The sequence below is a fragment of the Heloderma suspectum genome, chromosome 10, assembly GCF_057233095.1.
Source record: "Heloderma suspectum isolate Gila_16-S chromosome 10, 16-S_ref, whole genome shotgun sequence".
In the NCBI taxonomy this organism is placed as follows: Eukaryota; Metazoa; Chordata; class Lepidosauria; order Squamata; family Helodermatidae; genus Heloderma; species Heloderma suspectum.
In genome coordinates, this window is record NC_139467.1 from 33043368 (window position 1) to 33057075 (window position 13708).

General features: G+C 47.5%; 1 protein-coding gene across 7 annotated transcripts in view; it reads left to right on the top strand.

The window, feature by feature from the left end:
• The window catches only part of TRIM63 (tripartite motif containing 63), a 48327-nt gene extending 40557 nt beyond the window's left edge, over positions 1-7770 (top strand). For all 7 annotated transcript variants that reach the window (XM_084815815.1, XM_084815817.1, XM_084815811.1 and 4 more), the window contains 6 exons: positions 638-733; positions 2539-2772; positions 3686-3708; positions 4347-4471; positions 5804-5872; positions 7131-7770. In XM_084815815.1, coding sequence (XP_084671941.1) covers positions 638-733; positions 2539-2772; positions 3686-3708; positions 4347-4471; positions 5804-5872; positions 7131-7141 — 558 coding nt within the window. In that variant the 3' untranslated portion in view covers positions 7142-7770. The remainder of the gene's footprint in view (positions 1-637; positions 734-2538; positions 2773-3685; positions 3709-4346; positions 4472-5803; positions 5873-7130) is intronic.
• Positions 7771-13708: the final 5938 nt, after the last annotated feature.

A 13708-nucleotide genomic window follows, 5' to 3' on the forward strand; every position in this document is an offset into this window, starting at 1 on the left:
GACTGTGCACAGCTTGTTCTCAGCATGAGTGCCGGTTCAGAAAACCCTTTTGGCCCCTGGCAGTTGCAGTTTTGAGCCAGCCTGCGCCAAGCAACCGGGTGTCAAAAGATAATCTGTGCCAACTTCAGCATGTGATGAGGAGTCAGAAACAGACAGACTAAAATCACGTGTCTGCCATGGACTGAAAGGATCATGTGAAGAGGACTTCACAAGCCATCCAGTCTATGTTATATTGAATTTTCAGGGACAGACAAGAGGGCATGGAGAAAGGGAGTGGCACACGGCCTCCGGGCACAGGCACGGCACAAGCAGCCACTGGGCTCGTCTTCCTAACCACTTCCCCTGTTTCCTTAGGAGGCCCTGCCTCACTCTTTCAAATGCCCCCCAGCGTTGCCGGACAGGACACAAAAGGAAAAAGGGGTGGGGAGGGAAAAGGAAAAGAAGCAAATCCAGGCCATCTTCCTATCACAAGTCCCTGCTAGAAGGGTAGCATTGTCTCCCCAGTTGGACCTTCTATTTCCACAGCCATCCTGCTCGACTCCCACCATGCTCTGAAGGAGGACCACTGCTTGCCTCTGACTCAGAGGGAGAAGGGGGCCTATGAATTCAGTCCTATTTTTATCCTCTTCTCTTGCAGACAGAGCTGACCAACTGCATCTCTATGCTGGTGGCAGGGAACGACAGAGTCCAGACTATCATCAGCCAGCTGGAGGAGTCGTGCAAAACCACCGAGGTGAGGAATGTGACAAACGGCTGAACCCTCTGAAATCTGAGCGGCGGAAGGGAAACCCAAGCCTGGGCCATGGCTGATGGTGCAGGTGTTGGGCAGGGAGGAGCGCTAAAGCAGGGCCGGGAGACGTCTACTTAATTTAGATCAGCCTCCTCCAACCAGGGGCCCTCCAGATTTGTTGGACTACAACCCCCATCATCCCCAGCCAGTGGCCAGGTGTCATGGGAGTTGTGATCCAACACATCTGGAGGGTGCCAGGTTCAGGGAAGCCCGAGAGCCAGTGTGTGGTGTAGTGGTTAGTGCGCTGGACTGGAATGCGGGAGATCCAAGTTCTAGTCCCTACTCGGCCATGAAGCTCGCTGGGTGACTTTGGGCCAGCCATTCACTCTCAGCCTAATCTACCTCACTGGGTTGTTGTGAGGATAATATGGAGAGGAGGGGGACTATGTGAGCTGCCTTGGGTTTCTTGCGAGAGGTAAAAAGGCAGGATATAAATGTAATAATAAAAAATAAATTTAGATCTGTGCCCAGGGCGGAGGGAATTCAGTGTCCCAAATGTGGGACTTGAAAGCTGGTAGAGCATAATAGCTGCAAGACTGAGCTATCTCCTGTTTAAAGACGTCTCCTGTTCAAATCTCCCCTCCCCCATGAATTCATCAGGCGGCCTTAGGCAAGCTGCTCCCTCCCAGCCTCGGTCCCCCCTCCCCCCACCCCAATCTGTAATATGGGGGATGATAATGCTGTCTTCCCTTACAGGGCTGTTGTAAGGATTATAACTAGATAATGCATATCAATCAATTAAAAAGTGGGTTTAAAAAATGACACCGGATAAAACAACATATCACTAGCTGACATCAAGCATAAAGGGGAGCGGGGAGCATTTGGACCACGGCTCAGGAACAAAGGTGCACCAAAACAGGAGCGACAAAATGAGAGGGGGGGCTCGGTGGTAACGCCCGGTCTCTGGAACCCCACACCACATCAAATCCAGTTGAAATTCTCTCGCTGGTGTTCCCTAGGAAGACAAAACCGAATGTGCCTTTCCAACAAGCTGTTGCCTTGAGTTGCTGTGTTGAAGTCTGTCACCATTGTGACTTTGCTGCTCCTGCATTTTAGTCGGCACTGTCTCTGTTGCTGGCTTGGTTTTATTGCCATTGGTTTGATCATGAGTATTAGCCACCCTAGAAGTCCCTGGGAGAATCTTTCAGGGTGCAATCCTATGCATGTTTAGACAGAAAAATCTCCTACAGTTCCCAGCATGTCCCCGCCAGCCAAGCATAGGGTTAGGGTTAGGGTTACTAACAGGGAGTCACTTTATACAAACCAGTCCATCGAGATCACCATTGTCTACCCCAGCCTTCCCTGGCTGGTGCCCTCCACACACGTTGGACTGCATCTCGTATCATCCATGCCGGCTGGGAACGATGGGCCTTGCAGTCCAACACATCTAGAGAGCACCAGGTTGGGGGCATGTAGTTGACACTGACTGGCAGCGGCTCTCCGGGGTTTCAGGCAGTGTCTCTCCCAGGCCAACCTGGAGACACTTAGTATTGAACCTGGGACATTCCGCATGCGACACAGCTACGGCCCTTCCCCTGAACAAATAATCAGGCCACATATGAATGAGTGCCAAATGGATGCCCACAAGTGGAAACTGCCACCTTGAGTGCCATTTTTTGGTAGAAAGGCAGGGTATAAATCAAAGAAAGGAACATTACTATTGCTGTTGTTGTTGCTGTTAATGTCCACCTAGTTGTGGCAATAGCTCCTTCCTTCCTTCCCTCATTTCTTCCTTCCTCCCCTGGCAGGAAAACAGCCAGCTGGTCAAGCAGGCCTTGTGTGTTAAGTTCGAAGCCCTCATTGCCGTCTTGGAGGAGAAGAGGAGGGAGCTGCTGGAGCGCGTCTCCAAGGAGCAAGACGAGAAGGTGGGGTTCATGCAGAACCTCATCCACCAGTACAAAGATCAGCTGGAGCAGTCGAGCAAGCTGGTGGAGACGGCCATTCAGTCCATGGAGGAGGAGGCAGGGGCTGCCTTTCTCATGGTGAGCCAAACGACTCCTCCCGGCTAGCGAAAGGCGAGCTGTGGCCAGAACAAGGCCAATACATCCAAGGCACCGCAAGCCTTGAGCTGACCTCTCGCGGATCCAAGCCCAGTTCTCTACCTGCTGTTTCAGGCGGCACAACCCCCGAGCTTGCCCCTTGCGCCAGTGGGGTGGGGGACCCAGTGAGGGCCACAATACTCCCCCTGGCAGGCCGCATGCAGCCTGCAGGCTGGGTGTTGCCCACCCTTGCCCTGGGTAATAGGTCCAAATACTTTTTCTGTAACCGCTGAGCTTGCATACGTTATCGCCATAATCCCTGCAGCAACCTTGTAAGGTAGGTCAGTATTACAGACAGAGGTCTGAGGCGGATAATAGCTTAGGGCACAATCCTATGCATGTTTAAACAGAAAAATACAATTCCCAGCATGCCCCAGCCAGCATGGCTGGCTGGGGCATGCTGGGAATTGTATTTTTCTGTTTAAACATGCATAGGATTGCACCCATGCTTAGAGATTCCTACCGACACCATGCAGAGGTGAGATTTGAGCCGGGGACTTTATCAGCCACTATGTAACCATACTTCTCCAGGCACAAAACACGTTCTCACAGTGAGTGACAGTTGTTGCCCTGATTAGTACTGAGGAGACCCAAATTCACATCCCCCTTCAGCGGGGAAGCTCTCTGGCTGACTTTGGGCCAGTTACTATCACCCAGTCTAACCTACCTCAAAGGGTTGTTGCGAGGACAAAATGAGATGGAACAAGCAGGTTCGCTGCCTTGTACTCCTTGGAGGAAGGGTAGGATACTAATGTAATCAATCAACCCAAGTAGAAATTGAGACCAATTTTAAACAGAACTGTCTTTATGCACTAATGCTCTCTCTCTCTGTGTCTTTCTTCTCTTCTCATTCCAGACTGCCAAACAGCTCATTAAAACGTAAGTCCTGAGACTTATTTTTCTAAATTGCAACTTCCTTGTGCAAATGGTATTATAGCTGTTCTCAATGACGAACACAGGGGTCCGAATACGAAGGCCCCTCTGGTTGAAAGCTTAAATACAAGGCTCCATTTCAAAGCTGACTAGCTTTGAATGGGCTGTGTTATTTTGATGGTTTCTTGAGCTGCAATACTCCTGTGGACAGAAAGCTACAGATGAATCATCATACAGTGTGCTGTGAGAACTTGGCCAAATTGGACCCCTTTTACTGCATGATTTTTCTCTGAGTGCCTGAACAGACATCGTTTCTCCCTTAGCACATGATAAATTCATTTATTTGTATTTATTACCTGATCTTATATACTACGTTTTAGGGTACAATCGCCCCTTCAAGGCAAGGTACCAGATTTCGTAACATACAGTCATTATCATCATGGCCAGTGGTCAGGGGTGATGGGAGTTGTAGTCCAGCAACATCTGGAGGGCCACAGGTTCCCCATGCCTGGTTTACAGCAACATATAAAGCAACACAATGCAAGCTGTTGAAAAACAACAGAATAAAAGCCACGGGTACGGCACTGAAACACACTAATGGAAGGAAGAAAATAAAGTCATTTTCCATTATGTTTTCTCCCTAGAATTGTGGATGCATCAAAGGGAGCTCAGTTGGAGAAGATTGAACAAGGCTTTGAAAATATGGACTATTTCACCGTAGATCTGGAAAATGTCACAGAAGCCTTGAGAAGCATTGACTTCGAAGCAGGTATGATAACTTGGCATCCTTTAGTGTGAGAAATTATCATTTGTACTTCACACTGCTGGGTGAATTAGGACCCACTAACATCTGGGAAGAATAATATGAGGTTTCATATCTTCAGACCCTTTTGATGGGGGAAACTATGGTCAGAGATGGTAGTCTGGGTGGCAGGGACAGATAGTCTGAGAGCTCAGTCCCTCCTGAACGTCAAATTGCTCAGACCAAGGAAAATTGTGACAAAATGTAATGAGGAATTTAAAAAGTGTGAAAAACACAATGATATATACCTTTATGTCTCAGCCACCAATACTACCATTACATGTCAACTCTTAAATAATATTAAATACCATTGCATGCTAACTGCGTGCACTTCTCAAATGTTGCCATCAAATATACAGGGTGGGAATGGTGGGGTGAGGGGGAGGTCATCAAATGCAGTTTGTTCAATATCTGATTACTGCTCAGTAAATATTTGAGCAGGCAGATAATATAGGGAGAGCATTCATAATGGAGGATTTGGGGGAGCAAATTCCCTTGAGCTCTAATTCACCTCTGTACCTGCCCTGTGGTTAGGGATGTACAAATTTGATTAAATCTATTCCAACTGTGTTTTGTGGATTGTCAGGCATCTTTCTTTTTGTCATCTGTTCATTGACGGAACTGGATTTTTTGCATGATAATTTTGTTCATCTGCAAACGTGCATTTGCACAAGTGAGCATTAGTTCATGCACACTTGCACGAATGCAATTGCGCAAATCCCCCCAAAGTAAAGAACAACAACCTGGTTCATAAATTCGCAGGACTCAGACAAAGCCAGTCCACTGTGGAATCCACAGGTCAGATTCATAGAAATCTGAACTAATTTATATCCATTGTGGATTTCTCCAGCCTGTGGCTAAAGTCCACTGTTTTTATATTGCAGTTGCCATGTGTTCTAATGTTACAGCATATCCCTGGATACTGCCACGGAGCTATTTCTTTCCCATCCCTAGGAATAGCACATGAGTTGCATACAGAAAGGTCCCTGGTTCGACCCCCAGCATCTCCAGTCCAAAATGGGTCAGGTTGGAGAAAATGTGGAAATCCCCTGCCTGGGGACCCTAGAAAGCAGTGCTGCCAGTCAGAGTAGATAATGCTGGCTTAAATGGACAAATTGTTTGATCTGCCAGTCAGAGCAGGCAATACTCGACTAGATGGACCAATAGTCTGACCTTGTATAAACCCTTCCTAATTCAAGCCCCGATGTCAGAAATGTCCTTAAGCAGGTGATGTCTTGGTAGAAAATGTGGTTCTACAATTCCTGAATTGTTTCTCCCCCCCACACACTTTTTTTAAAGATGAAGATGATGAAGAGCTGAATGAAGAAGAAACAGAAGAGGAGGATCCTCAAGTCCGGAATGTGGATGGTACGTACAAAAAAGGGACAAGCAAAAGGGGGAAAAGAGAGGCCTGTCATGATGAAACATTTTATCTGGACTGTTGAAGGATATCCACACTCTCGTGAGGATCAATCCAGTTGGAGGGCAGAACCATGGGGATGCCGCTGAAAATGGCATTTGAACACCAGGGTGTGTGTGTGTGTGTGTGTGAGAGAGAGAGAGAGATGATACTGTGGGGACAGAGTGTCGAGGTCTATCCTTCCCTAGCACGTATCTTGTGATGTGACTTCATCAGGATGTGACTTCCCCTTCTGCCGCTTCCCATATCTTGGGCTGCCACTGACAGAGGTGGGGACACTCCCAATGTGATGAATCCGGGGGCTGTATCACAGGGATACTGTTTTCAGCGGCATCCTCGTGGCACATAACAGACCAGCAGGGACTGGAGTTCTCGATTACTTCTTCAGCATTTCTTCTATAAAGCATCTGAGAGCTGACTACTGTCAGAGGCAGGAGAGTGGAGTATATGAACCATTGTTCTAACCCCTGAAGTTTGTTCTTCTGCTTAGAAATGGATGGGTTAACTCTTCTGGATAAACTAGCCCCTGCCTGCCCAAGAAATATTCAGACTTGTTTTTCTCTGTAAATGCTTGTCATTATCTATAGTTTTACCATTATAAAAGCCACCTGAAGAACATCATGACCGAGCATTTATATTATATTAAGAATATGTATGCTTATATAACCACTTTCCAACAAAGTTTACATACATGCACACTCAGCCAGTTCCCCAGGTTTCGTCTGTCATACTGCAGAGTGACCAAGGCTGAAGATAGCTAATAGTTTTTAGGAGAGCTAAAGAAGTTGAGAGAGGAAGTGCTTCACATGGAATGTATACACATTTCTTTTGCCCTGCTGTTGTCTCTGTTCAAATAGGTTTTACAGGTTTTTGAACCAATGCAAAAACCTGCCAGACCTGTAAACCAGAGAGAAGGTAGGAGATGTGTACACACACCAAAAGCAGCAATTCATAACTAACTGAAGTCCCATTCATTTTGAGGGGTTTGCTCTAAGTAGGACTAATATTGGATTCAATGCGAGATATATATTTTTATCATGGCACAAAATCCATTCATAAGTCAACAACTTTGTCTTTTCCAGCAAATCCCTGTGTGTGTAGTTCTTATCTTGTCAGTATCCACAGACTGGCTTCTACCTGACCCTTCCTTTGGCCCTAAATTGTTGTCCCTCCCTTACATGCCTTTCCTACCTCCTTTTGTTTCAGGTCCTCAGTAACAAAGCAGGAAAAAAGAACAAATTCCAAGGAGGAAGATGAAACTCTACCTGTATGGATACTGGGAGGATCTGGGGAGGAGGAGGAGGAGGGGTGGGTGGGGGGAAACCCAAACTGAATGCCCAGCGAGTAAGGGGAGGAGGAGCGGGGCGAAATCCAGCCATGGAAGAGCCATTTGGAATGTGGAGTTCTTGGCAATTCAGAAAGAAAAACTTGCACAAAGACACTTTTATACACGGGTGCAAAACGGAACCTTTCATACATTTTTTATGTTGTGTGTGCTTTTTTGTACATAATTGTCATTTTTTTGTTTGTAAAGAACAAATAAGCTTTTTTCCATTCTTTTTTTCTTTGCTTCAGAGCACCCTTCCACAGACTGAAGGACGTTAATTCTGGGATTTAGTTAAAGCGTTTCTTTGCACTTTGTAGACAGTTGGGAAGACAGGAAAGATTAGCATTAGACTTTAGCAAACAAAAAAGAAGAAATTGCTTTGGTTTACTTTTGGATCTGAAGGAAAGTGTATCCTCTGCCTCAATGCCTGTAGCTGAACTTTAAAGATGTCTGTTGACTCCCTCCCCCCCGCCTGCTCTTTGTTATATATAGTTACACAATAAAATGAATTCCAGTTTTATCCTCATGCCAAAAAATCTTTTAGCAGTGGTGGAGTTGGTGGTCGTCGCTGGGCAACAACCCATGGAACTCTTTGCCACAAGATGTTGGAATGGCCACTTAGCTTAGATGGCTTTTTAATTGGATTAGCCCAAAGCATGCAGGAACACTGGACGCTGGTGGCTCCCATGTCAGTGGGGCAGTGAATCCACTCCAGGTTTCAGTGAGAACCCTAAGGGAGTTAGAGTTTTGCACCTTGGATAGCTCCTTTAGAGTTCTGACTGATTCTGACTGAAACCCAGAGCAGATTTACTGTTCCACTGACATTGAAGCCACCAGCCTCCACTGACATCTGGAAGACCACACATCCCCCATCCCTGAATCTAATCCAGTGACAGCCAGCCTGATAGCTCTGGGCATTCACAAGCTGGACATGAAGGTACAGGGCAACCTTGATTGTTTGCCGACCGCCCTAGACCTGTTATCAGAGATATACTGTCCCTGAAAATGGAGGTTCTATTTTTAGCTAACCATCGGGCTGTTCTCCCTGAATCTGTCCACATCTTTATAAAATTGTCTTCTATGGCTAAGAACCATCACCACAACTCCCCCATGCACAGCAAATGCTCTATGGTGCACATGGCCCATTGGTGGATATGTGTTAAGGAGATAGCAGGATCTTTCAGGGAACCAGTCAACACACTCCTTTAGTATTTACTATTACTAGGGTAGCCCCCTATGAATATCCCCCCCCCCACAAAAGACAGGAAATGCATCACCAAAACAGAGGAGACATGTTTGCATAAAAATTGCATATGCTAATTTACTTCTTCACACAGCACATAGTTAAACAAAGGAATTTGCTACCACAAGATGTAGTGATGGCCACCATCTTGGATGGCTTTAAAAGGGGGTTGGACAAATTCCTAGAATTTGCTGTCAATGCTATCAATGGCTGCTAGTCCTGATGGTCATAGGCTACCTCCAGTACCAGAGGCAGTAAGCCCATGTACGCCAGTTGCTGGGGAACATGGGCGGGAGGGTGCTGTTGCACTCATGTCCTGCTTGTGGGCTTCCTGTGGGCAGCTGGTTGGCCACTGTGCGAACAGAATGCTGGACTAGATGGTCCCTTGGTCTGATCCAGCAGGGCTCTTCTTATGTTCCCATGTGTAGAGATGCAAGTGTAGAAATGATTATTGGAATTGAAATAGAAATACAGTACATCACACCGTCGTGTGGAAGACTGTGACCAGGAGACCTGTTTGCCTGCCTGTTCGGTCTGCTGCCAAGGTGCTACCTGTTATTGGTTATTGATCTTTAAACGGGACTTAAACAAGGGAATCCTTCAAACTGAAGATGCCTTCAAATAGAGGATGGTCCTCTGGCAGCCCTTCAAACAGACAACTATCCTCTGTAAAAGCAGACGCATGGCCGCTCTAGGGAGCAACAGCAAGTTGGGAAAGTGATGAAGTAGCTAGCAAAGGGATATCTCTAATCAAGAACTATATAACACAGATTCGTTCAGAGCCAATCAGTAGAAACCACCATAAAGTCCCCTGGCAGCTGTTCAAATAGAGGACTGTCCTCTGTAAAAGAGGACACATGTTCACCCTATGACTGAATGTTTATCAACAGTTTGTACTCACAGAATGGCAGCAACTTCTCCCATGGCCATCTGGAGGGAGCCAGTGTGTTCTAAGCCATTCATGCATGTTTGCCACTGCCTTTGCAAAACCAGCAGGACAAATTAGGAAGAGACCAGATTGGGAGCCGGGGAAAGGGATACTAGGGTGCCCACAGACTGGTAGAGATTGCTCCAAGAGCTGTCTCCATTAGAGCCCCTCCTATGCCATCACCTCACTTCCAAGCACATTATCTTGCCAAGCATCATGCAGCACGCCCCAAACTACCACCTCTGTTCCTGCAGTGTTGGCTGCACCTGACTACAAACCCCAGAACGCAGTGTGGGGAAGCCACTCACTCGCTCCGTGGGGGCGCACAAACTCCATTACCCAGGAAGGCTTACGTTAGGGCAGAGTATGTGCCACAATATTATGTTATGTATGTATTTATTTAATTTATTACATTTATATCCCGCCTTTTTTCCTCCTTAAGGAACCCAAGGCAGTGTACATTATCCTCCTCCTCTCCATTTTATCCTCACAACAACAACCCTGTGAGGTAGGTTGGGCTGAGAGGCTATGACTGGCCCAAAGTCACCCAGTGAGCTTCCATGTTCTAGTGGGGACTAGTACCCGGATCTCCAAGCTCCCAGTCCAACATTCTAGCCACTACACCACACTGGCTCTCAGAATATTAGGGCTTTTTCTCAAAGGGACAAAACAAGATAATCCCAGACAGAAACCTGCTACCCAAGAGCCTGGGGGCAGCAGCACCAAAAGGCCTGAGCTTGGGTTTCAAGGCAATCAAGAGGAACACATGTCACTGCTAGGACACTACTGGAGTCCCCACCCCTAAATAATCTGGACCCAAAAGGTATGGTAGAGGTGGGCAGAAGGAAGATCAGAATATACTGGTAGATCTCTGGGATGATTTGCAAGGGTTCCTGCCTGCCCATTGTTTTACAGTAGTAACAGGATGACGTTTCCCAAATCAGGTTGCTGGAATGAAGAGAGCTTGAGGTAACCAGGAATGGACTTTTGTGGGAAAGGACCATGAGCTCAGATCAGTTCTGGAAAATTTCTTGGCTTAGCATGTGCTCAGGAGCATCCTGTTTTTTATGGGTATGTCTGCTGCACCTGGCTCTGGTTGATGGTGTTCTAGGAATAAAACCAAGTCAAATTCCAAACGAAAAGAAAAAAACTAAAATCCTCATTAGTGTAACACTTCACTTAGGTGAACTCAAAGGTCACAAAACACTGTGCAAGCTTTTGAGATCATCAGCATTCTTCGTCAGGAAAGATGGTAAACAAAGCAAAAACGGGGGAAGGGGAAAGAAGTGGCTGATGTTGAAGCCATGAAGTCTGCATTTGGTTACAGTCTTAAGATGGAAAGTTGGAAGGGGCTGCAGACATTCAAATTAGGCTTTGGGTTGTTCCCAGGTTATCCTGACATCTGAACCCAGAACTCTGGGTCGTTTAGGGGTTAAACAACCCAGTTAACCCAACAATTATCCATGGTGCAGTGACAGCGGCAGAATGGGGGATGTGTGTGGAAATTCAGGGCGATGGATGGCAGTGGCACACTGGGGACCCATAGGAGGCCTCTGAAGGCCGCATGTGTCCCACAGACTGTGGTTTATTCATATGTTACCTCTAGGTGACCCAGATTGCTAAGAGTAATTTTCTTCCTTCTCCACATGTCCAGTCCCTGTAGATCTCTTGCAATTGCTTGGGATGGGGGGGGGGGGCTTTTTATAGAAAATCTCAGAATATTTATTACATTTCAGGCCACCCAAAAGCAACAACACATTGAAACTCACACCCTCAGCCACAGGCTGCACTGCAAAAATCCCGGATGAAGAGCATCGTAGTGCCACCAACCGTACCACAAAGCACTGGGTCTGTGGTTTTCATGGTGCAGCCAGTGGACTGGATGAGGACCCCTAAAGGCCTGTGCATCAGATCCATGTGGTTGCGCCATGGCACACTACATACATTTTTATGGTGTAGTAGGATGGGCAACATGCAGCCTGAGGGCCACATGTGGACCTTGGCCCAATGTCATACAGGTGGGGAGAGCCCAGAAGGAGAGGAGAATGAGATGGAGAGAAAAGAGGGCATCAGAGAGAGAGGAAAGGGATCCAGAAAGAAAATGAGAGAAAAAGAGGGTGCCATAAAGAGAGAGTAGGCAGTGGCAGAAAGAAAGAAAGAAAAAGAGAGAGAGAGAGAGAGAGAGAAAGAAAGAAAGGGTAATACAGAGAGAGAGAGAGAGCAGGCATGGCAGAAAGAGAGAGGGAGGGAGGGAGATCAGGGTGTCAGACAGACAGACAGAGAAAGAGAGCAGGGGGTGACAGAAAGTGAGAGAGCAGGGGGTGGCAGAGAGAGAGAAAGACAGGGAACAAACTGTCCTCTCACTTTGGGCTCTGGCTCCAGCTACCTTGGCTGTGGCCCTGCCCATTTTTGGCTCTGGCCCTGCCTACTGCCAGTATACAATAGATTATCCCTGAAGGCATGTGGCCTGCAACAGAATAAAGGTTCAGTACCTCTGATGCACTCAGTGGACATGGATGTGAGGTGTTGTTTGTCAGTGGTTTTGAAGTTTCTATGTAAAATCCATCAGGATCTGTGACTCTGTTCCATGATTTGGCATGCTGGAACCATAATTTATGTTGTGCAGTCCAAGGACATGCCCTGTGATTTGACACTACCTAGGGAGGTGGTGGGCTCTCCCACACTGGAGGCGTTCAAGATGAGGCTCGACAGCCATCTGTCAGGGATGCTCTGACTTGGATTCCTGCATTGAGCAGGGGGTTGGACTCGATGGCCTTGTAGGCCCCTTCCAACCCTACTATTCTATGATTCTATGACAGCAGATCAATAATATTTTTGTGCAAAAACAAAAACCATCAGGATCCAGGAGAATCCATGCTTCAGTCTCATGTTCCTCCACTGCTGTGACACACAGGTCCTTGATTTTGATGATGCCATCTGCGGATATGGATGCAGGCTATGGATTTGGGGTGGCTCCCTCTAAAATCCACAAGGACCCATGTCTCACACTTTTGTACTGGGGTTCACCCATTGTAATAGTGCAGTTAGCAGACACAGACAAGAGCTGAGATTTGATGGTGTCTTTGGTGGTGGGGGAACTCCCTGTAAAAACCATAAAGACCCATGAAGCTCCATACTTCAGAAGACTCATGTACTATACCCTTGCTCAGGGTCAGCCCTACCATTAGGCAGAGTGAAGCAGCTGCCTCAGGCAGCAAAGGCTGAGAGGCAGCAGCAAGGTTTTGGAGGAGAGACCGGTGTGCCACACTGCTTGCTCTGGGCCCCCTAAACTGACCTACTGCCTTCAGGTGCAGTGGAGAGTGTGGTCCCACCATCACCACTAAACACAGATTAATCTGCCAATCCAGTCGGCTTTTGAATTCGGAGTGGGAGAGGCGTCATCTTGGACTTTGCTTCAGGGCGCAAAATGCCTCCAGCCAGCCTTGCCCCTGATGAGCCACGAAGCCACAGATCTGTGGGATGCAGGGTGGACGGCTGAGTGCCAATCTGATTGTGGAATGAGCTCCCTAGTGAGGTTCGCCTGGCACCTACACTGTATTCTTTCCAGCGCCAGGTGAAGACCTTTTTATTTTCCCAGGCATTTTGGCATTTTAGCTTTCTAGACTTTTAGCTTAGCTGTGTTAAATCTGTATTTTAAATCCCTCCATTGCTGCTAGGTTTTATTCTGGTTGTATTGTTATTGTCATTGTTGTTGTTCAGTCGTGTCCGACTCTTCGTGACCCCATGGACCAGAGCACGCCAGGCCTTCCTGTCCTCCGCTCTCTCCCGGAGTGTGCTCAAGTTCATTGTATTGTTATACTGTGGTTTTAATGTTTTATATATTTTGTATTGTTTTATTGTGTGCTGTTCGGTTTTAATTTTTGCGAACCGCCCATTGAGCTTCAGCTATTGGGCGGTTTAGAAATGAAATGAAATAATCAATCGATCGATCGATCGTAGACGGGGTGGGGAGGATCCGCGTTAAAAACAAGTAAATCCCCAAACTCCATGATCCACACTGAATCTGAAATTCCAGTTTCGACTCCCCTCCCCAAGAGTGGCTGGCCTCCCCTCCGTTCCGAAAGCCAGCCCTCTCCCCGCTCTCTCTTCTGGTGGGGTGGAGCCCCTTGGTCGCGGGGGGGAGAAGCGCCTTGCCGCGACCGCTCCCCCGCGAGGCCACCAGGCGCTCGCAAACTTTGCAGCCGGGCCGCCCTCGCTCCCCGCCTCCCCCGGGCCTTTGCGCACGAGTCCGCGGCGTTTTCACACGGGCTGCTTCTCGCCCAGCC